Source organism: Corvus kubaryi, unplaced genomic scaffold (assembly GCF_017639235.1).
Source record: "Corvus kubaryi isolate FWS band 111438036 unplaced genomic scaffold, C.kubaryi_AGA036_p1.0 134, whole genome shotgun sequence".
NCBI classification, from domain to species: Eukaryota; Metazoa; Chordata; class Aves; order Passeriformes; family Corvidae; genus Corvus; species Corvus kubaryi.
The window spans coordinates 4,794,146-4,818,387 of NW_024580668.1; the positions used below are offsets into that span (position 1 = coordinate 4,794,146).

Sequence of the window (24,242 nt, forward strand, 5' to 3'; positions counted from 1 at the left end):
GCGCGGGGCGTTTGGCCCGCTGGTGTTCGTTTGTGGCGGTTTGTACCATCTGCGGCCGCCCCCCTCCCCGTGCACTGCGGAGAATCCTCGCACGGCAATAGCAGCCAGATAATAACAATATTATTAGAGCCTGGAACCGATATATTATAGACACATAAAAAACCCCCACCATGTCGGTTGCCTTTGCTTCTGCTCGCCCAAGAGGCAAAGGGGAGGTCACCCAGCAAACTATCCAGAAGGTAAAAGAGCATGCTTTTATACAGACAATTTTAGACATTTATTCCGTCCATGCTCCTGCAGCTGGAGGCTGATTTCTAGGGCGATCAGGAAAACTCGTGAATTTGCGAGGGCTGCAGAGATGGACAGCTGGAGAGAGAGGTGGGGGAAGGAGGAGGAGGAGGAGGAGGAGGTGGAACAAAGCAAAGGTGTTCAGATCGCTGCAAAGAGAGCGAGAGAAGGACGTAGGGAATAAAATTGGGATGGCACGTTATCCCTGCTGCTCGCCAAGGGGAAACGCTGCCAAGCATACATTGGGAAACGGCAATAAAATTTGCAAATATGCGATTAATTTGTGATGGTATGTCAGCTCTGGCCCCTAAAGAATCCAACCTAGAAAAATGAATTGAAATAAAATACTGAATTTGCAAGGGTTTTCTTTTGTATTTGGATGCAGAATTTTAATTTCTCAGAAGATAGAGGGAGCACCAGCCATTGGTATTTTTCATAAACTATTATTATTTTTGTGATGTGTTTATTGATGTTTAATGACAAACAAAGGTTTTGAAAGATCTTCTCTGGAGAGGAGATGCCCACATGGGGCTCATGTGGAGGCCAAAGCAGAGGGTGCCGAGTTGGGAAGTTATTGTTTCCTATTTCCCAGGATTGGCAGCAGGGACTGCACACTCGAGCAGACCCTGACACCCTTCCTGCTGCAGAAGGTGACGGTCAGGAACAACGAGGCTGGAAATGTCAATAAAGAACGTGCATGTTTTTGCTGTCACTGCTGTTGTTGGTACTTTTGCTGTCCTTTTGGCCGTTCCCCACCGCTCAGGTGTTGTTCCCGTGCTGTGGTGGCAGCCAGGTGTGAGTTCTGTGTGGTCCCTTCGCTGAGAGTGACCAGCGCAGAAGTGCCACTGCCAATGCAGCAATTAACCCGTCACCAGGGGTTGTGCAGCCAAGCCATGAGCTGGTGCCAATTTATGACTTCTAGGGAAAAAAAATATCCTCGGTGGCAGCCTGTGACAGAGCAGAGATTAAGGCAGAACAAACTGCCACGAGAGAGGCTAGAGAGATGACTTGCATCTCAGGAGACTGTTTGGAAACATCCCATTTTGTGGAGCTCTTGCAGCACGTGGCATTGTGAACCAATTCATTTTAAATACTGAAATATTTCGGACTCACTGAATAAGTTTTCCTCTAACCTTCAAATCAGTTGGAATTATTTCATAATTCAGATAGTTTGTAATTAAACCCGTGACTGTGCCCATGGACAAAGGGCAGATAAAGTATCTTCAGTTTGATTTTCAAGCCCTTTCCTTTTTGCATATTCATAAACTTTATGGAAACTTCAAAATATTCTTTCTTTAAAAGCAATGAGTGAAACCACTTCCCATCTCAGGTGCATTTGCTGGCAGGTTACTTCAGGACGGTTCATCAGTGTTGGGCTGTTGGCAGTGATTTTTTCTTTGACAAACAGCAATGCTGAGGAAGAGACTTGCAGGCACAGGAACTGGTTGGGATTTATAGTCAAGGAGGGAAGTGGAGCAGAGAGAGCCAGAGCAAAAAAACCAAACCTCCAAAAATCCTCATTAAAATGAGCTTTTGAGAACACATACAAATTTCAATGAAAAAGGTTGTTCTTATTTGCACTCATATTATATAAGCAGCTTGTTTTTATTTATTAACTCAGTTTTAGTAGTCTTTCCAAGCTGTTCTTATCCCAGTATCAAATATTCCTAAAATAGATTTCGCATGGATGAAGTTAGAGCTTTTGGCAATAGAGGAGTGGTGGTGCTGCTCTAAAACAGTTCATCAAATAGCATTTTCAGGGCAGTACAGTTCAGCATCTCCTGTGTAGTGGTTCTTTCCTCAAGAACTCTCCTGTCCTGATGACACCATGGTTCAAGGGCCCAATCTTGCAAGCACTTCACAGCAGTGGTACCTACAAGCTCTGTTATGCCAGAGACAAATCTAAATTTTTAAATGCTGGTGTTATTTATTTTTATTCATTCACCTGCAGAAAGTGTGCTGCATTCACAAGGAATCTGGAGGGGAGAGACAAACTATTGTATCTAAAATTTCAAAGCAAATCAAAGGATATTTTAAGCTTTTAATTGTATTATGAGATCATTAAATAAAGGTAAGGACATGTTGGGATGTAATTCTCTTAAACGTGGTTTCAGTAGCTCCGGTGATACAGATTTTATACTTCATCTGAAGTTCAGCTGTCAGTATGCTCTAGTCCTGGGCAGGAAAATGAGTAGGTTTAATTGTTTGAAAGTTTGTTCCTTACTTAAAAGTAATACCTGATGTTTTGGAAAGGGTTGGGTGATATTTGGGATGGGTGATACTTTGGGATGAGGCAGAGATATTTCATAGTGAAAGTGTTTTCCTTCTTCAACATCAGAATTTATCTGCCATTTAAGGAACAAGGTAAGTCCATTAATTCTTCTGTATGGGTATTTCAAGGAACTACATTAAAGATAACTGTTTATAAGTGAATCAATCTTGTGGCTCAATAAAGTCAGGTGTAGGTAATAGCCAGGGCAACAAAACTGCACAAAACAGCATCCAGTGCCAAGGAGGGTGGAGAAGCACAAAAATACAGGACTTCTATATGATTCCCATAGTAATGTGTTTTGGTCCTATTTCTTTTATGCAGATGCTAGATGAAAATCACCACCTAATACAATGTATTATGGATTATCAGAGCAAGGGGAAAACTGCAGAATGTACTCAGTGAGTATTGTGAATTTGGGAGTTTGTTAGAAATGTTTCCTGAAGTCTGACTCTTCCCTTTGCTCAGTGGCACAGCTGTTGGTTTGCTCTTGGAAACACTCTTGTTCCCTTTAGGAGCTTTTCCAGTTCATGGAGAACTCTGAAGAAGCATAAATGGTTCTGGTGGTGCTTACTTGAGTAAACACTCCAGTTAGAGCACTCTTGAAAAAAATCGTGTTCTTCTCAGCTTGCTGGCGGGGAAAACAGGGTTTGGGTTTTGGAATGCTGGAATTTCATTCCTATCAGGGTCCTTGTTAGAGAGAAAAAGGAAAAGTGTCTGATTGTTGGAGTAGCTGACTGGCTGTCAGTCCTCAAAGGTTGAGGTCCCAGCTGCACAGTTCAAAGTGCTTTCAAAGGAGAGTATATTTTACCTCTCCCTTCCCCCAGATTTATCCTTTTGTGAAAGAGGGGTTGAGCACACCGATCCTTGACGGAAAATATGACAGCACATACACAGGTCATTGCTACTGCTATTTATTAGGACAGATCAAAAATGGGTTAAGGCAATTTAACTAACCATTTGTAAATAGGGAAAACAAAGAGAAAGGTTTGGAATTTTGTGTATGGTTAACCCCTTCCAAATAAGCTTTACTCTTTGTTCTGTAGATACCAACAAATCTTGCACAGAAATCTGGTTTACTTGGCAACAATAGCAGACTCTAACCAGAATATGCAGTCCTTGCTTCCTGCTGTAAGTACCAGTACAATTACTGTAACTAATAATTAGTTATTAGCATAACTAATACCATAGTTAGTTCCCTCAGATACATTAGCTATGCCAGTGGGAAATGTTCTTTGATTCTCTCACTAATCACTATCAATGAATCAGTTTTTAGTACTTTTCCAGCTAAAAGTTTTGAAGTGGCCAAGTAGACTACCAAAGAAATAAAAAGTTTCACTGTGTTTAAATCATGTTCTTTGGGACAGTTGTGTTACTCTCTGTCCCCATAGCTCAAGGTTTATATCCTATAAAGGATGCAGTCGTACAGATCTGAACAGCTCCATTTGTTCCAGATTCAGTATTCTTTACCTATTCTTACTGTATTCTTTACTGGGGGGGGGGGGGGAAATGCTGCTGTTCTACATCAAAAATCAAATTCAGCACTTGGGCATTGGTTTGTCTTTACACATGGTGTTATTCCTGCTCAGTGGATTGATTTGGGAAGTACCACACATAACACAAGCTACAGCATCGCTTGGCAAAGGTCAATCTGTCACCACACTCCTGTGTTGTCTTTGCTAATGCATTCCCCGCAGTGGTTGTGTTTGGAAATCCATGTGAGTGCAGAGGAACGAGCACGGAAGCCACACTCTGTGACAAACACAATTTTAAGCCCTTCACTGTGCTGCTGCCTGTCAGCTGCTCTGTCATGCTCAATGTCATTCACACAGAGGAGTCAAACCAAGACAGGTTTACCCAAAAAGCAAAGGAAACACGTATTTAGCCAAAGCAGTTTTTAGTCATAGTCAGGCTAATTTGGGGGCTGCTATTTTTCTAATTAACAACCTAACCAAAAATTTGCTTTTCCTCCTTGTTGTTTCACAGCCACCAACGCAAAATATAAACTTGGGCCCGGGAGGGATGAGTCAGAGTGCATCCAACCAATCCCTCCACTCCCAGAGCAATCTCAGCGATGCCATCGGGACCGGCCTTCCTCCTTCCTCCCTCATGCAGAGTCAGATTAGCAATGGTGAGCTTTGGTCCCCTTTGTGCTGCTTTGCTGTTGCCTGGCAACAAAATCATTAATGCAGAATATACTTAGAGAGCTGGAAAAGACCTCTCCTAACTCACCTTTCAGGCATATGGGGATTTCAGGCACATGCTGAAATCACCACAAAATGGCTACAGGCAGGAATGATGTTGGCTTCTGCAGAGTGCTTTGTGTTTCTACAGAGGAAATTAAAGATATTTTTTTTAAAAATGCATGATGAAAATCACCAAATAAAGATGCATCCAAGTTTTTAGTAAGAAAAATTTTATGTTGTAGTATTTTTCTCATGAAAGTGGCAGGGTTGGCCAGGGTAAAATGGAATTGCTTGCATGACTGAACACACAACCAAGCCTTCAGATTGCAAAGACCTTCCAGGATACATTTCTCCTTACAAATCATTTGGTGTTGCACCAGCCTTTGTCCTCTACAAAAGCTCACAGAGATTGTACTACACAGTCAAAAAATTTGCACAGACATTTCATATTAATAAAATAATATAATCTGTCTGTTTGGTTTTGTTCATGCAACTAAACTAATTGAAAAATAATTTTTTTTAGTATGTGCATTTTATATTATGAATAATCTGTTTATTTTGTAGATCACAGTTATTCAGTCAGTTCTTGTTTCTGTGGGTGTCTCCCAGAGTGACAGAGAGCAAAACCAGTTTCTATAAATAGAAATATCTGATTGTAAAATCACAGACCTTGGCAAGGGGACTCAAGAGCAGACACAAGCCATGAAATTACGTCTGAGTTTTTAAAAATCCCTTTGTGGTCAAGCCTATAGTACCTTTTAAATGAATGGATGAGGGACCTGTTTTAAACAGCTACAACTTGTAAAGTGAACTTACTAAATTTTTCAGGGCCTTCTTTCTGAAAGATTTAATACTGAGTATGAGTAATATATTAAGTCACTCAAAACATTGTTTTGTGTTATTAAGAATAGACATTTTCAGTGCTACTCTTGCTGGTTTTTCTGATTTGTCCCCCACCCTCGAGGTCTTTGTAGTAATTTAGTGCTGACTGGAAGAACCTGACTGGAAGTCCTGAGGACTGGACTCATCCACATATTTTCCCTTACAACCACAAATTAGCCAATTTTTTTTTCTTAAAGAAGGCCAAGAATCTCTAATTTTTCTCATGCAAACAGGGCCAGGTTTACCAACACTTGCTTCACTCCATCTCTCACTCAAGGCAACTGCTATCTCCATTCACACACTGTGTGACCTTGTGTTGCACAAGGATCGGCTTTACAACTTAAACAAGCTAGAGCAAAACACAGAGATAATTCTCTGTCGGAGCATTTTGACCCAGCTCCACTGATTTTAGGAGAGCTGGCTCTCTTTGTCTCTTGTTGAAAATGCTGCTTGAGTTTATTCATCAGAGAAAATATCATAATTTACAGCAAATGTTCTCATTTTGTTGTCTATGAAAACCATTAAGAGTAATTAATGAGGTTTGTACTAAATGAGTTAGGCATGTTTTTCAGAGGCTGCAGATACACTTAATAACCCTGAATTAAAATATCGTTATTTAAACATTGCAACATAATTCTGTCTCTTCTAAGGATTCTGCATTCTACTAAATTAACTGAGATTGACAACAATATGGCTGACTTTAGATAGACAACAATATGCACCATCACAATTTGGATACTAACAGCATACAGTGAAAACAACTTTCCAAAACTCATTCATAAAACTATTTACAGCAATAAACAACAAATAAGAACTGGATTCTCCCCAATGTTAGCTACCCAACAGCAACAGAATTTTTAAAAAATAAGCACACTGCCAGGTAAGCAGGATGATACAAACCCAGGATGTATCTGGAGCAGTCTGATGATGACATTCTGAAAGGGCGTAACAACTGAGGTTGTTATGGGGACTTGGAAAACTTACCTTCCTCTGAGGTACTTCTAGTCAAACTTCAGGAAAGGGAGAGACAGGCTTGTTCTCTGAGTAGAGGCTCCCTTGGTACTTCAGCAGCCCCAGCTAAAGGTGAGCTGGTTATAGAGGAGCCCAGTGGATGCAGCAATGTGTAAACTGTCTCTCAGCCACTGCTGGGTCTTCCCATTGTCACCACCTGTGTGAAGAGAGAGAAGAAATCAACTGCAGGACAAGAAGAAGGAAAGGACAAATTTCAGAAGGCTGGGATGTTTCCAGAGTCCGTGTATTTTCTGAAGTACCCAAAATTACTGGCATTTGTTAATTCTGCTGCCTGCGAGGAAGTGGTTGTAGGGCATTGCTCCTGGTTTTGTTCTTCCCACCTGCAATCCTGTACAGCCTGGATTTGGTGGCCAGGAAGAGGAGGATCGCTCTGACTGTGCAGTAGGCAGTTTTAATGTGTCTGTAGATAACAGGGAGTTTTAATAATGAGGATTTTTTTGTTTTGTTTTGCCTTATTGTAAGGTATTTCAGAAAGGCCGTGAGGCCTCATGCTCACTGTGCATTGCCAGTAATAGCCCAGATTTTCTTCTTGTTCTTTCTAATTTTTGTAGGTCCTAACCACGTGTCTATGCAGCAGTCAGGCCAGAACACCATGCCCACGACCTCTCTGAGTATGACTGTCAGCAGCCACGGGACTGGCCCTGGTTACAGCCACACGGTGCCGGCGTCTCAGAATGTGCCAATGCAAGGCCAGGGGTCAATAGGCAATTACGTCTCTCGAACAAACATCAACATGCAGTCTAACCCAGGTAAACTCCCTCTTCCTCCTCCTGGGCCACCTTGACTTTCCAGTGACCTCAGAGGTTTTACCACACATGACTTTGTTCTGTAAATATTTTCTCTAGACAGCGACAAACATACAAGAGGAAAAGACAGCTTTAAGACATCTCTGAATTTCCAGGTGTCAGGCACCAGTGTCAGATCAGTTTCAGACTTGCTTTAACTTAGGCTGACTCGCCATGGTTAGGGCTGAGCTGCGGAAGAGAGGGTTAGGTAGAGGTGCAGCAGCACTGTCTGATAGCCCTGGAAGCAAATCCCAGAGCCATGGGAGGGATCTGAGCACCTTTATCCAAGCACAAAGAGCCTGCCAGGGTATAACACATTTACTGTTTGTACATTACTACCCCAATTTGTTATTTCATTGGTACTTCACGTTGTTTGCAGGGCATAAAGAGATTAGCAGACAACTCAATCTCTTAATTTCAAAAAAAGTTTGCTAGTGAGTATTGAATGGGATGTCTGATGCTTTAGAATTCTTTACAACAGCATGAAATTTAGGGATCAAATAAATCCTAGAATATCAGTTTACTTAAACTCTATAATCATTAGGTACATGAGAAGATGGACAGAAGAAAGAGTATATTAGAAAAGATGCAGCAATGAAATAGTCAGAAGGTAGAGAGGAACAAGCATCAGTTCTTGTTTCTTTCTTTAACCCTACTGCAATGAGGTTTATGTTCTTTTAAGTAAGCTAATAATAATCAAGGCTAGATGTATTTTTAAATATCTGCTGAAGCAAATGACAAGAACTGACCATGTAGTAAGATCCTTTCTGGATTCCAGTGCAGAAGAGTTAAATAAATCCAGTAGGAAAACATCTCCCCCTGTGGAAAACTCGCATAATTATCAGGATGTTTTAAGGTTTTAACTTGCCTCCAAAGAGCCTTTGAAGAGAACTGTCCCATCCTTGTAGAAAACAGTCTTTTGCATGTCCATTGTAGTCTCCATGATGCACCAGCAAGCAGCAACGTCACATTACAACTCGGCACAAGGAGGGAGCCAGCACTACCAGGGACAATCCTCCATTGCCATGATGAGCCAGAGCAACCAAGGCAACAGCATGATGGGGCAGCGACCCATGGGCCCTTACAGAGCTTCACAGCAAGGTAAAATCTGCTCTCAGATTATTGATAGAACTCTCATTAGATTGATGATACTCAGTCTGTCCTGTGGAGTACATAAGTCAATAAAATTTCCAACTCACATTTACAGAGAATCCCACCCAGGAGCACAGGAAATCCTGAATGGTGGAAGTGTGACAATGAGATGAACCTGAATCTATTTTCAAGATTTATCTATTTAATTATTTCAGGTGTTTAGAAAAATAATTCTGTCTAAAAGGGAGCATGTATCTCTAAAGAAAAGATGAACAATTTGATATACAGCTCATTCAAGCCACTGGGAATCTTTTCAATTCTTTCACATGGTGTTGGATCAGCCCTAACATGGCACAGTTAGCAAGGAACACATTTCTGGAAAGAAGATACAGTTTGCCAGCAATTAGAATGAAAAATTAGGCCAAGGAAAGGAAAACACCAGAGGATAACTACCATGCTCTAAGACCTCTCTGGATAAAGTTCTAAGAGGTAATAAAGCTGCTAGACTGATTCTCACATAAACTGAATTTTGCTAAGAAACAAATTAATGTATTAATTAAAGTATATTTAATTCTGACTGTGCTCTTGAGCATGGAATCCATTACTGTGCTTTCTAATAACTCAGATTAGTAGATGAAATGTAACCCTTTTTCCGGTGTTGCCGCAGAAGTGAGTGATTCTAGGATGTGTTACTGACTGTTGTGTGATTTCAATTTCATCCCTCTTTTTCTGAGAATACAAATTTATTTCCTTTTTCTAGTGAGTAAAACATCTATATAACTGCTCTCAGTTGTTTGCTTATCCAGACATAAACTTTGTTTTCTTTAAAAAATAAATTAGATAAGAAAACCCCGCCCCTTAAGAGTCCACGGGCTCAGTTTGCTCTCTCTGGTCTGTGCCTTGCAGGTTCCTCGCAGCAGTACATGGGTCAGGAAGAATATTACAGTGAGCAGTACAGCCATGGCCAAGGCTCATCAGAACCTATGAATCAGCAATACTATCCAGATGGTAATTCCCCTGAGCTGGGCTCACTGTGATACTGATAAAGTGCAGAGCACCACAACTGCCACATCCAAGGACATGGCAAACCTATTATGCTTCATTTCCAATTTAAATGCTGGAGAATTCTAATCCCAGGGGATGGGTGCCTGGTACAAAACATGTACATCAGTGCACCCTGCTATCCAAACTGCTCCAAAAAGAGCCCAAAGCCCAGTTTGGATTAGTAAATGCAAGAGGTTTATCCATTGGTGTGATTTTCCTTGCCATGTGTTTGATGTTTTCCCTGAGGGGTCTGTATTTGCTCTTAGCCTCATCTTGGTGCATAAACAGCTTCATAATAATATTCAACACTATGTCTGTGGTTCCATTAAGAATGTAACTGACAAATCTTTGTGACTCCTTGCAGGACATGGTGATTATGCCTATCAGCAGTCATCCTACACTGAACAGAGCTATGACCGGTCGTTTGACGACTCTACACAACACTACTATGAAGGAGGTAGGAAAATACAGCAAAATATTACCAGTAAATTCAATATATTATTAAGATATCTGAACTCTAAATTAACTGGAAATATTAACTTCATTATGATACAGCAAGGTGACATTTAGGAGAAGCGATGTCACCTACAGAGCCTCTGTTCATTTTGTTGTTTCAGGATACAAAAAATGGAATTTGCACATAGGTATTTGAAAAAAAAACCCAGTAACAACTAGATAAGTGATCTTTCTGAGTTATATGAATAAACATAATTATCTAGAAGAAAATACAATCAGAGGGCTTCTTGAGAAAGCAGCTATTTACCCAGGCACCCTTATCTTTGTGACTTTTTGCTCTGAAACACTTCTGGATTAAAAAAAAATCCTTTGGGGAGCAGGTTTTTTGTTTGTTTGTTTAGTGATTTGTATAAATAAGTAACTCTCCTATTCAAAGGAACTAAAAATCACTGGAGAAATGAACATCTTGCTTGGCAAAATCCAATCGTCTCTTTGTAAGAAAAGTATTTGTGTATGAGTTTCAGACCAAGGCTCCTTACACCTTTGTTTTCCTTATGATCCACATGTACAGTGAAATACCTGCCTCACCTATAACCAAACAATTCCAATGTTTCCCCCTCCAGGAAATTCTCAGTACAGCCAGCAGCAGGCAGGATACCAACAGGGAGCTGCACAACAGCAAACATATTCCCAGCAGCAATACCCAAATCAACAGAGTTACCCAGGACAACAGCAAGGATATGGTAAGAAAACTCCCAGTGGCTGGTCAAGTGTTTGCAGTGTTTCATCCTGTTGCCTCCATTCCTAAACTAAAATAGGCTGTAATTATTTCCTTCATTAACCTTGGATTAACAAATGTACCCAAATTAGCCAAAGATCTAGTAAAGGGATTCTGGGCAGTAACATACATTAGTATAGCACTGCATTCCATCCTAAATCCCTCTCTCTTCTGATAGAAGTTAGAAAATACACATTTGCTTCATGTTGACTTTGTGTTAAATGTCATCAGGAGGTCACTGCTTGGGTTCCCAGGCCTCCTACACACCTAGTCCTTCTGAACTGACGTGAAAAAGAACAACAACAGTCCAGAGAATCCCTCCTCTGTCACTTATGGTGGCACAGCCAGGTTAGATAGGAATTTAAACGTGCAGTTGTTACTAAAATAAAGGCCAGGTAGTTTACATAGAGGTCATAACAGCTGTGCCAATACAGATTTCAGAGAGCCTTCACTTAGAAGCATTATGACATTTTCTGAGCAAAGTTTAAAACCTTAACTGAAGTTTACACTGCTGCAACTACATCATTGTTAGCATTAACACCTCCTAGTGTAAACCTAGAGGGGAGGTCTGAGCAGAATTTACTCACAGTTCTTACTCACAGAGTTTACTTTGTTAGCATCATGTTTTAGATTGCGTTAACCTCAAGAACTCCCCCAGCAAATCAAGCCTGTAATGAATTTTACTGCCTGTAGTGGATTTTACTGTCTTTTCAGGTCCTGCACAAGGAGCCTCTTCACAGTATTCCAGCTACCAACAGGGACAGGGGCAGCAATATGGAAGTTACAGAGCTTCCCAGACAGGCCCATCCGCTCAGCAACAGAGGCCTTATGGCTATGAGCAGGTAAATTGCCTAAATCTCTGCTCTGAAAGGGCAGATCTGGCTGTTAGCTCTGTGCAAATCTGTCTGATAATTTGGTGCAGGTATATGGGTGATACTTCAGTGGATCTTGTAAAATTCACAGACCAAAAGAAATTGCCCAACTCACTGTAAGCCTCCAATATATTATCCTTCAACATTGCTATTTCTTTTTTTTTTTTTTTTTTTTCTTTACAGGGACAATATGGAAATTACCAGCAATAAAAGAAAACAGTGCTGTGTCAGATTCCTTTCAATAGTATCTCCATCTTTTGAACTGGATGTACAGGCAGTTTTGATTAATTGTAATATGTTGGTTACCCCTTAGCACAAAGCAGCGTCTGTATGTGAACAGTGTTCATTTCATGCTGGATATGAAGCAGTGCACTACTGGTAACAAGACAATGCTTTAATGGTTTGATATTTGGTGCTGTGTATAGTACTGTATGTTGATACAACGCAGAAGTTTTCCATTTACCCCCTTTTGTCCCATTCTTGATGTTTCTGAATAGCTTTAGGATCATTAGATCACAGTTGTGCCCCGTTCTGGAAAACAGCCAGGTTGTTCTGGAGTCTGGCTCAATGCAAAGCCCATCAGTCACATCCCAGTCCAGGGAAGTTCCCTGTGGTAAGTTATTGATCTTTTTTTAAGTGAATGCATTGAAGATTACCTGCCAGCCTCCAAAATCCATGGCTCTTTACTTCTACAGAACAAGGGGATGGATACATTCCTTATAAAAAGACAGTTCTATGCTATATGACAAGAAATAACTGCAACTTCTGTAATACCTACCTACCCAAATCTTATAATTCAATAATCTGCATAAGTCCACATTTCTGTTGTGAAAGGTACAGAAAGAGGATCCAAACATATGATCATAGAAATGTTAATAACTAGAGGCACCTTTTATATGTCCATGTAAACAAAGGTATTTCTGTAGTGGAAGGAAAAACAGAAGGGAGCTCTGAGATCTGCAGTGTCAGCCTGCTCGATGTCAATATTGCTTCATATCGTGCTTAGCTGAGAAAAACATCTGGCAGAAGTCCCGTCTTGAATATCCTACTCCAAATTTTATAACTTGCATATACATTTTCATGCCAAATTTTGCAAGCAGGTGGCTGGCATCCTTCTTTATTCTGATTCTTGCGCTGCCCTTGCTTAGATTTCCCAGCAAGCATTATAACCATAAATATTGTCAAATCTGTTGGTCTGTTGTTCTTACAGCTCATCATCACTTTTATTTTCCTCTTGTAGCTCGACAGAAATAGTTCAGAGGTAAAAGAAAAAAAAATACATCTTTATTGCAGACAAGCAACTAAATTCAGCTTTAATTGTGAGACACTATTATGCATATAGAGAGGGGAGGTATTAATGGGGTCAACCAGTGAGAGAGTACCTAGAGAGGGAGAATTTAGAGAGAAAAACTAGTGGTATGTAAAAATCAGTATGAACAATGTAAGTCACTTCTATTCAGTTTTATATGTTCTTATGAAGTCTTGGGAGGTAAAAAAAAGAGCACTTTTAAAGTGCTTATATAAGTGTTGAACAAAATACTGTGTCCACGTTTCTCTGAAGCAAAAGCTGGGGTGACTGTAGCCCATAAACATTTTTTAATATGAGATTAACTGCAAATTTACAATCTAAAGAAAATACACTCTGTAGGATTTTCTCCTTTTCTTTCTCTGAACTGGTGTTATTTATGGGATTTCAAGTACTTTATATTTTGAAAAACCAAGACCACAAGGAAAACACAACATCTCTCAATCATGACTTTTTTTTCCTTTAGAAGAAAATCTTTAACTGGACAACTAGAGAGTTTACTATTAAATGTTGTCCAAGCACTGCCCTTCCTATGTTAATAATTTAAACTACTGGTGAAATACAAGACTTTTTTTTAGTCAGACCTAATTTCTCTCATCTTTCCTGCTGGTGTTTTCATACAAATAAGTACTCTCAAATATCAAGGAACAGAAAGGAAGTAAGATTGTTTTCTTTAGAATAATTAATATTACAGGTAGCCAGAAGAATGCAATATTGCTCTTTGCCAGTTTGGAAATATGCCTTTTATGTGGTTTTTGAAAGTGCTGAAATGCTTTTGAGAGAATATGAACAACACTTAAACCGAAACAACTACATTACATCAATCTGAAATGTCTTACATTAAGAACTTCGTGAATGTTGTGTATATAATGTATTTGAAAGAGCACTTTGGAAATAGTTTGTACATTTATTTCCTAATTTATACATGATTTTTGGTGTTAATATTTCTAATTGTTAATAACAAAATGTTTATTTAATGTGTCGTCCATTTTTATGTATTAATGTGGAAACAAAGTGATGCCAGCATTTTGACTTCTTTCATGAATTGTATCATTTTCTGTTTTGTAATACAGAATGCTTGAAAATCGTTTAGTTTAAATATTATCTGAAAGTGGAGTTGATGGTACTTTTCTTGTGGCAGATGGAATGGATACCACAGGTTACCTTTTACTTGGGGGTGCTGGTGGGTGAGAGCTGGACGTGCCCCAGCCCAGAAATCCCACGTGTGCTGGGCTGATCCCCCGGCGTGGGCAGCAGGGGAGGAGGAATTTTGCCCCTCAGGGCATGGACCTGTTGGAGACAGTCCAGAGGAGGCCACCAAGTCGATGAGAGGGATGGAGCAGCTCTGCTATGAGAAAAGGCTGAGAGAGAGAGTTGGGATTGTTCAGCCTGGAGAAGGCTTTGGGGTGCATTAACTGTGGCCTTCCAGTGCCTGAAGGGAGCTACAAGCAAGTTAGAGACTATTTACACGGGCCTGGAGTGTCTGGAAAAGGGGAATGGCTTCAAACTGGCGGAGGGCAGGGTTAGATGGGGTATTAGGAGGATGCTCCGTACTGTGAGGGCGGTGAGGCCCTGGCACAGGATGCCCAGAGAAACTGTAGCTGCCCCACGCCTGGAGGTGCTCAAGGCCAGGCTGGACGGGACTTGGAGCAACCTGGGACAGTGGAACGGGCAAGGGGTGGAACGAGATGATCTTTAAGGTCCCTTCCAACCCAAACCATTCTGGATCCTGTGATTCGCAGGATGCCGCAGCGCTCACGGGCGCCGTTCTCGGACGCACGGGCTGGTGCCGTGCTGAGGCGGGGCTGAGGGGAGGCTGAGGGGAGGCGGGCCAGGGCTGCCGGGGGCGCGGCTTCGCCGCGGCGGCTGCGCCCGGGAGGCCGGGGCGGGTCTGTGGCTGTCCCCGGCATGGCGGGGCTGTGTGGGGCTGGGCTGGGCGGCTCGGTGCTCCCGGGCGCTGCCGGGGCCGCGCTGAGGCGCTGCGGGGCCGCGGGGAGCGGCCGCAGCCCCTGGAAGCCGGTCCTGCTCCTGCTCAGCCCGCCCGCTTTCTCCACGACCTGCGCCAGGTGCGGCAAGGACAGGCGGCTGAGGCAAAAAAGAGCCATTTCGGAGCGGCAGCTGGTAAGTGCTGGGCTCTGTGCAAGGTCGGGGGGCCTCAGACACAGCTAGCGCATCTGGAGTGAGGAAATACTGATTAAGATATAGTTAACTTTCAGAATAGCGAGGAAATGAGTCTGCCCCGCGATGTTCTCGGTGTTCGCAGTGATCGCAGTAGCGCTCACGTTCCCTGTGGCCTCTTTGGGCGGGAAGCATCCATAAGTCGAGAAGGCAAAAAGTCTTTTTCAAGCTAAAGCTGTAAAACGGTATTTTAGCTTTAAATCTAAAATACTGTTTTGTTTCTCACTGGTTTTTTAGTCTTGCGGTGTAGTCAACTGCCAAACAAAGATCACTATTTGTCCGAGAAACTGCAGGGAATTTATTCTTCATCTTATTTTTATATTTACACATCTCCGAAAAATCTTATTTTCTAATGATCCATAAACCACTTCCCATTAAAAGCCATCGTTTACTGTCTCGCCATGTGGTGGTGCCAAATACTTTCTAAAAGAGGCTTTTTAAAAGTAGTATAAATTTGGTTATCAAAAGTTCAGTTGCAAGGGTTTTTTTTTTTCAGTTGCTTATCCTTGGTATCGTAACTCTAATAAGACTTTTTCTCCCTCACGTACTATTTGTGCAGTTTACTTAAAGTGACCCTTAAAGCCCATTCTCATTATGAGGTCCCTTAGTAACTGACCGAATCTGAAAGTTACCGTGGTCACAGTCATGCTTTCTATTTTCATCCATCTGTGTAAACAGTTCCACCTGTCAATGAATGTACTTCTGTAATATTTTCCCTTGGGAATTTCAGCCCCTTTTCTGGAGACAGATGAAGTTATATCACCATAGCCTTAGGCATATGCTTTTGAAGAAGTTCTTAAAAATAATTGAAAGATGAGGTCTGTTTTTCTTTATTATTACACTCAGTACACTGCATTTAGTTGATATGTGAATAGCAGTAGAGTTCTGACTTCTTTTCTTTTTTTTACAGTTGAATGGAATTTATCATGGCTCAAAATAGCAGGTCTGCCTATTAACTAAAACTTCTTGGAAGATGAATCTGATAAATTGTACTTAAAGGCTACAACTCCCACCCTTGTTGCAGACACGTTATTTTGTGGATCAGCGGAAGGTGCGCGTAGTTGGAGGACAAGGAGGAGGAGGAGGCCATTCCTTCTACAGTGAGCCCAGAAAAGTATTTGGAGGTCCTGATGGTGGAAATGGAGGTGATGGGGGTCATGTAATTTTGAAAGGTAAACCTCACTAAATCTGTTTTGTTTCGTGTTGTGTTATTGCTTAACACCCCGCCCCAGTAAAAACAGCCCCACATGGATTGTAAGAAATGGTAAATGTCAAAAAGGTTAAAATGGTTATTTCTGTATGAGATGTCTTTGCTTTTTAAGCTTTACCTGAGCTGGTAAGGGGGACATAAATGACACTGAAAGGCCTAGAAAGAATTTTGAAAATCAAGGTATTTTGCAGATATTTTAGTGCCTGGTGCCTGACTGTGTTATGTTAAGGTTGGGATCTGATTAAATTTTCCTCTTACAGTGATTAAAGCTGCTTCTACCACCACCCTGCTGCAAAATCTAATCTAGCAAATTAATTTTGATTTGAATGACCACTTTATTATAAACTGCATGGTTAATAAACCCAAGCAGTTAAGTAAAGGCAGTTAAATAGATTAATATTAGTCTTCCCTGATATGTTATTGTTGAGACAGTAAATAGGATGTGCACTCAAGCAATATTCAAAAAGGGAAAGAACAGTCAGGATGTTGCTCTTCTGTGCCTGTTTTACTAAAGCAATGTGTTCAAAATGTGTGTCTTTTGCTCTACAGCTGACCAGCAAATGAAATCACTTTCTTCAGTGTTCCCTTTCTATCACGGTTTTCACGGAGAGAGAGGAGGAAGCAAAAACTGTTATGGAGCTAATGGTGCACACATGTATGTTAAAGTAAGTCAGTGGATGTTGCCTGCTGTGTGGTAGCTTGGTACATGGCTGATTTTCAAGCTGGAGAGCCTTATTGTGAGCAAATCTCATGTGTAGTGAAGGGTGAATGTCTGACAGTGCTGTTTGAGTTCAAAAACTGAGCTTCATGAAATACAATTCTCTTTTTGGGTTCCTCATCTTAAAAATATGTAGGAGTGATTTTCAGCAAATCTGAAATTGGTTGGTGGAGGATCTGCAGGCTTTGAGCATCAGTGTAATGCTTGCATCTCTTCACTTTGAGGTCCCTGTAGGTACTTTGGTGAAGGAGGATGGCAAAGTTGTGGCTGACCTCACTCAGCATGGAGAAGAGTACATTGCAGCTTATGGAGGAGCTGGAGGGAAAGGGAATCGCTTCTTTCTTTCCAATGAAAACCGTGCTCCAAAGTTTTTTACTCCAGGAGAGCCAGGTCAGGAGAGGGTCCTTCAGCTGGAGCTCAAGACAACAGCTCATGCAGGATTGGTGAGTTTCTGTTGGTTCAGCTTCCATATCGTTGGAGGATGATGCTTGACTGAAGGAATAATGTGTGATAACATTTTCTTAGCCTCCGGCTTGCTTGTTAAGAGATGCAGCTTGATGCTTTCTTGCTGTCACTTGGTAGAAGGGTGTCCAAAGTGATTCACAGAGCTGTCACTCTCTTGCTGCTTGGTGTTGTCCTACTTCTGCTAAAATCTACACTATGCATAACAAAATAAGATTCATCAGTGATTGCTGATGATGTACAGCAGCTTTGTCTGCTGGTTCTGCAGATGAACAGTACAGCATAGAGGATTATTCTAAACTGGTTTGTTTTCTTGTTTTTTGGGGTTTTTTTTCTAAATGATGAAGTTCAAGTCATCTATTTCAGCGCTGTATTTCTCTTTTTACAGATGTTAAACATTTGACTTTGTTAGAGCCAGGTTTATCATCCTCTGAAATGAAAAATGCTGAGTCAACTTTGATCTTAGGCTATTTTTGTATTTGGGTATGGAAATATTCTAACACCAGCTGGTAAAGCTGTGAAAGTTATGCTTTGCTGCAAAATGTTCGTGATGCAGTCCAACAACTGCAGAATAACTGTCTGGCCTAGCAGAATTTTGCAGATTGGTTTAAAAATTGAGAAATTTGGGTGTTTGTATTCCAGGTGGGCTTTCCCAATGCTGGCAAATCCTCACTTTTGAGAGCCATCTCCCGTGCAAAGCCAGCTGTGGCTGCCTACCCATTCACAACCCTAAACCCCCATGTTGGCATTGTCCACTATCAAGACTTTGAACAAGTGGCAGGTAAGAATTTGGAGTTTGTTGTGTCTACCTTGATAGCAGTTTGTGTCAACTGGGTAATGTTCTAAAATGCTACAAATACAGGTTCAGGAGTCCTGTAGACTTCTTGCTAGTTCTAAAGACCTTCAAACAAAACTCTACTGAAAGCCCATTTCATGTTCAGTTATAGGCACCTTTAGAGCCAAACTGGTAATCTGTATTCTGTCTGCACTGGAATAATCTAAATTCAGGTGTTTTAAAAGATAATTGCAGCAAACTTAGCATGGGCTGTGCTTTACTATTGATGCACTGACACAAAATTCCAAAAGTACGCACACTGGCCAGTAAAAGACTGGGGGCATTTGTTTGGGGTTTTTTTTAATTGGATTTTTTGGATTCACTGTGAAATTTCTCTTTCAGTTGCTGACATTCCTGGCCTCATCAAAGGTGCTCATCAGAACCGTGGGCTGGGGATGGCCTTCCTAAAGCACATCGAGCGCTGCCGCTTCCTCTTGTACGTGGTGGATCTCTCTGTGCCTCAGCCGTGGATTCAGCTGCAAGACTTGAAATACGAACTGGAAGCATATGAAAAAGGCTTGTCTGAGAGGCCCTGTGTTGTGATTGGGAATAAGATTGACCTTGCTCAGTCCAGGATCAATCTGCCACTCCTTAGGGAGCAGGTCGCTGAGAGGGTCATCGCGTTGTCTGCGCTGACAGGAGACAACTTGGAGGAGCTGCTGTTGCATCTGAGAGAACTGTATGACATTTATGTGAAGACTGGACAAAGCCCAGTCAAGTGGTAGGAGCCACAACTGCTGTGAACTGTGCTGGAAGCAGAACAAAATTAAAATAGCAGTTTGATTCAACTGCATCTCTGGTTTGGGCTTCTTGTGGGTTGTTTTCGTTGTTAAAATGGAAGGGAAGAGCATGGGGATTTGTTCTGGACTGCTGCCTTGGAAAGATTGTTCTGTCTGTTTGTTCACTTTTGAGGTGTCTCTGAAGTTTTACAACCAAGCTTGAAAATTGTAGTCATGGTGGGTGTTGAACTGGAAACCTGGCTCTTGTTTGGCATACTATGGAATGAAGAGAATGCTGTCTAGTAGAAATGACTGAAATTCAGGATCTGCAGGAGATGCTGTCTTGTTTTATGAATTGTAGTGAAGTGACTTTCTCAATTTTCACAAATTAAAAATTCTAAAATAAAAAAAAAAAGGTGGTCCCATGTTTATCTGTCTCTATATGATGACCAATTTCAGTCATGTCTTAAACTTTTCCCCTGCTCTGTCATGGTTTGGTGTGGAGGAAGAGGAGGCACAGGTCGTCAGTAATTTTAGGGAGGAGGAGCATGAAAGAACTGCAATTCATGACTGAAATGATTTCCTTGTTAATACAGATATTTAACTATCTTTAAATGCTGGCAGCAGTTAAGTAGCTGAATAAACTGGCCAGGAACCAGCCATGTGAGAGTCACATCTGAGCTCTCCCATTTAGGAATCTCAGGCAATGTTCTGAGAAGTCCTAGGCTTAGATACTTCAAATAAAAGAAAAATACAGTTCTTTGTCGTCCCTCCCCCGCCCCAGCTTTTAACTACATAATTTAAAGAACTGTGTCCTTAAACTTTATTCTTTAAGAATTCAGGAATCTTAATTTAGAACAGTGGTCTTTGCCCTCTCCTCATACTGAAAGAAGAGCTGCTTCTGTATTCTCTGGTTATACTTTGTGTAAAAGATTATTATCTTAATAATGGAAAGTAAAAATTCATCAAAATGTATTATTAAGCTTTTTCATAAGGGACCTGAACAGGCTTGTGGGATGCTGAGACACAAACACTGTCAGAAATAGAGGAAATTACTGACTGGTTATGAAAGAACACTCAGCTGTAGCCTCTAACCACTTTTTTCTAATACACCACAGTGAAGGTGATAATTCTCTCTGCTTTCTTCACTGCACTTTTTTGATTTCATCCCTGATAGTCTAATGCTTCTGCATGGAACATCCTTAAAGCAGGTTTTTAATTCTGAAAAAGTACAGGTCAGCTTGAAAGCCTGCATTGTTTAATAAATTATGGCAAACCAAGTAGTTACCTCTCCTAAATTCACATTCTGAATATTTCTATTAGTGATCAGGTGTGGGAAGTAATCTGTGCATTATAAGCAACCATACTGGTATAAATGGGATCAGGAAAAAATCAAGACTAAATTATCTCCTAAAGTCTCTCCCATGTTTTGCTTCAGCCCTGGGATTTACTGAGTTAAATTAAGTAGAAGTTAATATTCAGTTCTGTCTTTCTGTTTGGTTTTGTGCAGCATTTTTAGGCTTCACTGCTGTTCTTCCTTCTGTTGCTACATGCTTTTCAGCCACATTTAGTAAAACCAGGGGAAGGTTGCCTGAACACCAAAGCTGATGCAGCTTCTTAGCAGATTATTTAATACCCACAGATGTTTTGCACTCTCTCTGGCTTCAAGAATGCCGGAAGCTGTTCTAAAAGCCTCAGTACTCACAGGAGCTCCCACCCTTCCTTTAGTGCTCAGGTAACCTCGGTTCTTGCAGGGAGAGCAGTGTTGTTTACTGGTGTGAGAAAAGCACAGCAGGTTCCCAGACAGCTCCCCGGAATGTGCCATTGATCCTGGAGTTGGGTTCTTAGCATTTCAGCCCCCTGCTCTGAGGCGGCAGCACCAAATACCTAAAGCCATGTTTTTTAACAGGGTTCAAAGAGGCTTTGCAGCATCAGCTACTCCCTCATCTGGCAGTGAAGAGTGCCAAATAGCTCCAGCTTTTCTGCTGGAACAGATCTTTGTAGAAACTTCAACTTCCCGTAGTCTTTAATCACTTGGCTCACCTTTCTCCAGGGTGCTCCTTCACAGTTAGCACGAAGATCTCTTGGATCCCGCTCCAGAGGAGGCAGAGGGCTGAGGGGGAGCCTCTGGTTCTGCTGAAAATGAAGGATTTACAAAGGATTGTAAATCCTTTGCCTCTAAAAACAGAGAGGGAAAAAATAATCAGTTTAATGGTGAATTGTTTCAGGGAAGAGTTGTCTCTTGTAGGATTTCTTTCCACTTTTTTAGTTGGAGTTGCGGTGGGTGGGCTTGGTTTTGTTTAGGTTTTGGTGGATTAACTTCCTTTTGCTTTCATCTGCTGAACCCTTTAATGCTGTCCTTGTTTTTTAAGCTGGCAAGAGGAAGGAGATGGTAGATTTTATTTCTCATTCTGACAATAAGCCATGGGAATTCAATGTGAATTGAAGTCCAGTCAATTCTCTATTTCCTGGAGAGGCTTGAGCCATAATTTTGTTTAGCACTTTACAGTTCTAGTACTCTTTAATGCATTTTTTTTAGTACATGATTACAGTATTATTTCAGTGCTAATTGTAGGGGTTTTGTACTTATTTGCAGTCCTCTTCCCCTTTGTAAGTCCTTGGAAAATGTAAGTGGTATCAATTACACAAAAAAAGAAGCTCAAATGCTGATGTAAAAACAAGCATTAGAAAGGACCACACTTTTAAACATGTGGATACTGAGGACTCATTGCAGCACATTACCTAAAGCATTGAATCAGAGTGTCTAAGCAGGAGATACTTTGCAATCTGCTTTACTTATGGTTTCCTAAAGCACTTTTTTGCATTTTCCAGTATTTTTTTTACATTAGGGAAAGATCTTCCATTATTGTCTGTGTACTTACTAGGAGTCTTCATAGTGATTTCTGGTTTTAAGTAGCTTTGTGGTAAGTGAATAAGTGCTCTTGACTTGACCATGCTTAACAACTTGTTACCTGTTTTTAAATATTAATTCAAATTACAGAATGACAGGAGAGGCTGTGAACCAGAGATGCTCATGCTGATAGGGTGGGATCCTGTTGTAGTTTATGCTGGATACAGAACCGCCATCCAGCTGCTTTTCTGTCCTGTCTTCCATGAGATACTGGCCAACATCTGCACTGTGAGTGCACCATTGTGGAAAGGGCTTTGGTGTGAATTAAAACTCCACCCTGACACAGCTAAACTTCATGCCAATGTTGATGTGTGCCTGGCCTTTGAAGAACAGCTCTGTTTCCTGGTTGTCTTCCATGCTGCAGTTTCCAGTGCCATCCCCCAGCAACAATTTTTCAATTTTTAAAATAGGGTTTAAATGTGACTGCACTGTAGAGGTCTGGAAAGACTGCAGTTATTACTTGGAGGGGAGTATTATTATTTGGAGGGGGGTCACATTTGCATACCAATAATGATAAGAGATGATTTTGCAACTCTTGATAACAGAGCAAAGCTCCCTTCAGGCTGCACTCTTGATTTTTCTCTAAGCAGTTCTGAAATTTATCATGTGGCATGTACCCATTTTTCTGAGTCAAAACCTAGTTGGTAGGACAAAGGCAGGGAGATTTTCATCAACCTTGTTTTAATGTTGAGGTTGTGTTTGTCCTTTGTTTCCGCACTGAGAGTAATCTTTCATCTCCTCTTTTCTGATTGAAATAGAATTGTCCAAGGAGGGTTTAACAGCATCTGATTTGTCATCCATAGGGTTTGGGTTTTTGTCTCTGCCCTTGTGTATATAAAATGTAGCTTTGACTCCTTGAAGCATGCATTCCTTGCTCAGCTCTGTTCTTTGCACACTGCTGTGTCTTTATGCCACCAAGGTGGGGACATGTATTTGTGTATTATGTACACGTTTCCCGACTGATGAAAGAGAACAAAAGAGCAACCATACTACAAATCAATATCATTATGGTTTAATAACTCACTCCTGCCTGGATGTTCCAATTCAATAAGAAGTAATGGCTGTGGCTGGTTACTTTGTTACAATCCGTTTTATTCTGGTAACATTCAGTTAATTTAATTGGAGTGGGCGGTGTCATGCAGTGGTGACCTGGGCTCAGTTTGGTTGGCCTTTAACCTGGCTGTAGCCCTGCAGCAAACTCGAGTGCTGGTACTTTATGTCATGATGAGTGAGTACAACGTGACACAAAACACGAAGAGCCTTGTGCTTATTCAAATACACTGAAAATGTTTTATACAGACACAACCACCTTCTAAGATGCAGGTTTAGAAATACATTTTTGATCCAGACTTATTAAGACCAATTGAAAAGCTGAAAATGAACTGCTGAACAAATTATCTTCTGTTATTCAAATCCTATGTGGGGCCTTTTTTTTTTTTTTAATTGGAAAAATCGATAGGCAATTAATGTGCAGGTAACAGTCAATATTTTAGAAAGCATCTGATGGTTTGGGACCAATTTTTGCATATGGAAAAGCGTTGTCATGGTTTAAAGATTTCTCATTTGAATCTTGACATTTGGGTCCTCGGTGCTTAATTACCTTTGAGACTGGAACATCATTGTTTCCCAAATACTTGGGAATCCCCACCCAGTGCTTCCTTTGTACACACACTAATCAGCTATTGACAGCAGTTACTGTTCACTCTCTAAATCCAGATAAATTAATCTTCCACTAAAAGTGGAAAATGCTTATGAAAAAAAATATTTGCATGAGACTATTTAATTGCTAAAACACTGGTTGTCAAGAAGACATCTGTGATATTACAGATGAGGTATCCACATTTTGATTATCTTATTCATTAAATCATACTGGTTTGTGGCTATTCATTTCCTGTTGTTTTCCTCTCTTATAAATCAGGAAGATGAGTTTGGGCAGCTAGAGTGCTCTGTCCAGACAGGACTCACATTTATCACATTTAAAAAGTAACCTGGTAAAAAGTCCCTGTAGTAAATCAATATTTTCTTACTGCATTGCTTTAGAAAATGTTTCTTCTCTTCTCTTATCCACCCCCACAGCAGACATGTAATGGAAGTTTAATGCAGTGGCGCAAAACAGCAATTACTGGGATGCTGAGCTCTATCTAAAAAACCCAAAATCTGATAGCATTAAATAACTCCAATGCCAGGAGTTGTGGGTTTGAAGCTTGCCCCACTTTGCA

General features: G+C 41.0%; 2 protein-coding genes across 2 annotated transcripts; both read left to right on the top strand.

Moving 5' to 3' along the window:
- Positions 1 to 33: 33 nt before the first annotated feature.
- On the top strand, positions 34 to 14,116 carry SS18L1 (SS18L1 subunit of BAF chromatin remodeling complex). The gene is made up of 11 exons (XM_042046136.1): positions 34 to 239; positions 2,882 to 2,958; positions 3,604 to 3,688; positions 4,544 to 4,688; positions 7,209 to 7,406; positions 8,379 to 8,543; positions 9,441 to 9,542; positions 9,943 to 10,035; positions 10,658 to 10,777; positions 11,527 to 11,654; positions 11,868 to 14,116. The coding sequence occupies exons 1-11, from the start codon at positions 171 to 173 to the stop codon at positions 11,892 to 11,894; spliced, it is 1,209 nt and encodes a 402-aa protein (XP_041902070.1). The 5' UTR covers positions 34 to 170; the 3' UTR covers positions 11,895 to 14,116.
- A 764-nt stretch (positions 14,117 to 14,880) lies between these two features.
- Positions 14,881 to 19,539, top strand: MTG2 (mitochondrial ribosome associated GTPase 2). The gene is made up of 6 exons (XM_042046149.1): positions 14,881 to 15,111; positions 16,193 to 16,340; positions 16,928 to 17,043; positions 17,321 to 17,539; positions 18,201 to 18,339; positions 18,736 to 19,539. The coding sequence occupies exons 1-6, from the start codon at positions 14,899 to 14,901 to the stop codon at positions 19,116 to 19,118; spliced, it is 1,218 nt and encodes a 405-aa protein (XP_041902083.1). The 5' UTR covers positions 14,881 to 14,898; the 3' UTR covers positions 19,119 to 19,539.
- The last annotated feature ends 4,703 nt before the right edge of the window (positions 19,540 to 24,242 follow it).

What these genes read in the sequence shown, in the direction of transcription:
- SS18L1 (XM_042046136.1), top strand. Translation starts at nt 171, where the DNA reads ATGTCGGTTGCCTTTGCTTCTGCTCGCCCAAGAGGCAAAGGGGAGGTC. An exon ending in CAACATGCAGTCTAACCCAG is followed by an intron (nt 7,407 to 8,378) that starts GTAAACTCCCTC and finishes TGTCCATTGTAG; the next exon opens with TCTCCATGATGCACCAGCAA. An exon ending in TCAGCAATACTATCCAGATG is followed by an intron (nt 9,543 to 9,942) that starts GTAATTCCCCTG and finishes GACTCCTTGCAG; the next exon opens with GACATGGTGATTATGCCTAT.
- MTG2 (XM_042046149.1), top strand. Translation starts at nt 14,899, where the DNA reads ATGGCGGGGCTGTGTGGGGCTGGGCTGGGCGGCTCGGTGCTCCCGGGC. An exon ending in GTGCACACATGTATGTTAAA is followed by an intron (nt 17,044 to 17,320) that starts GTAAGTCAGTGG and finishes CTTCACTTTGAG; the next exon opens with GTCCCTGTAGGTACTTTGGT. An exon ending in AGACTTTGAACAAGTGGCAG is followed by an intron (nt 18,340 to 18,735) that starts GTAAGAATTTGG and finishes TTTCTCTTTCAG; the next exon opens with TTGCTGACATTCCTGGCCTC.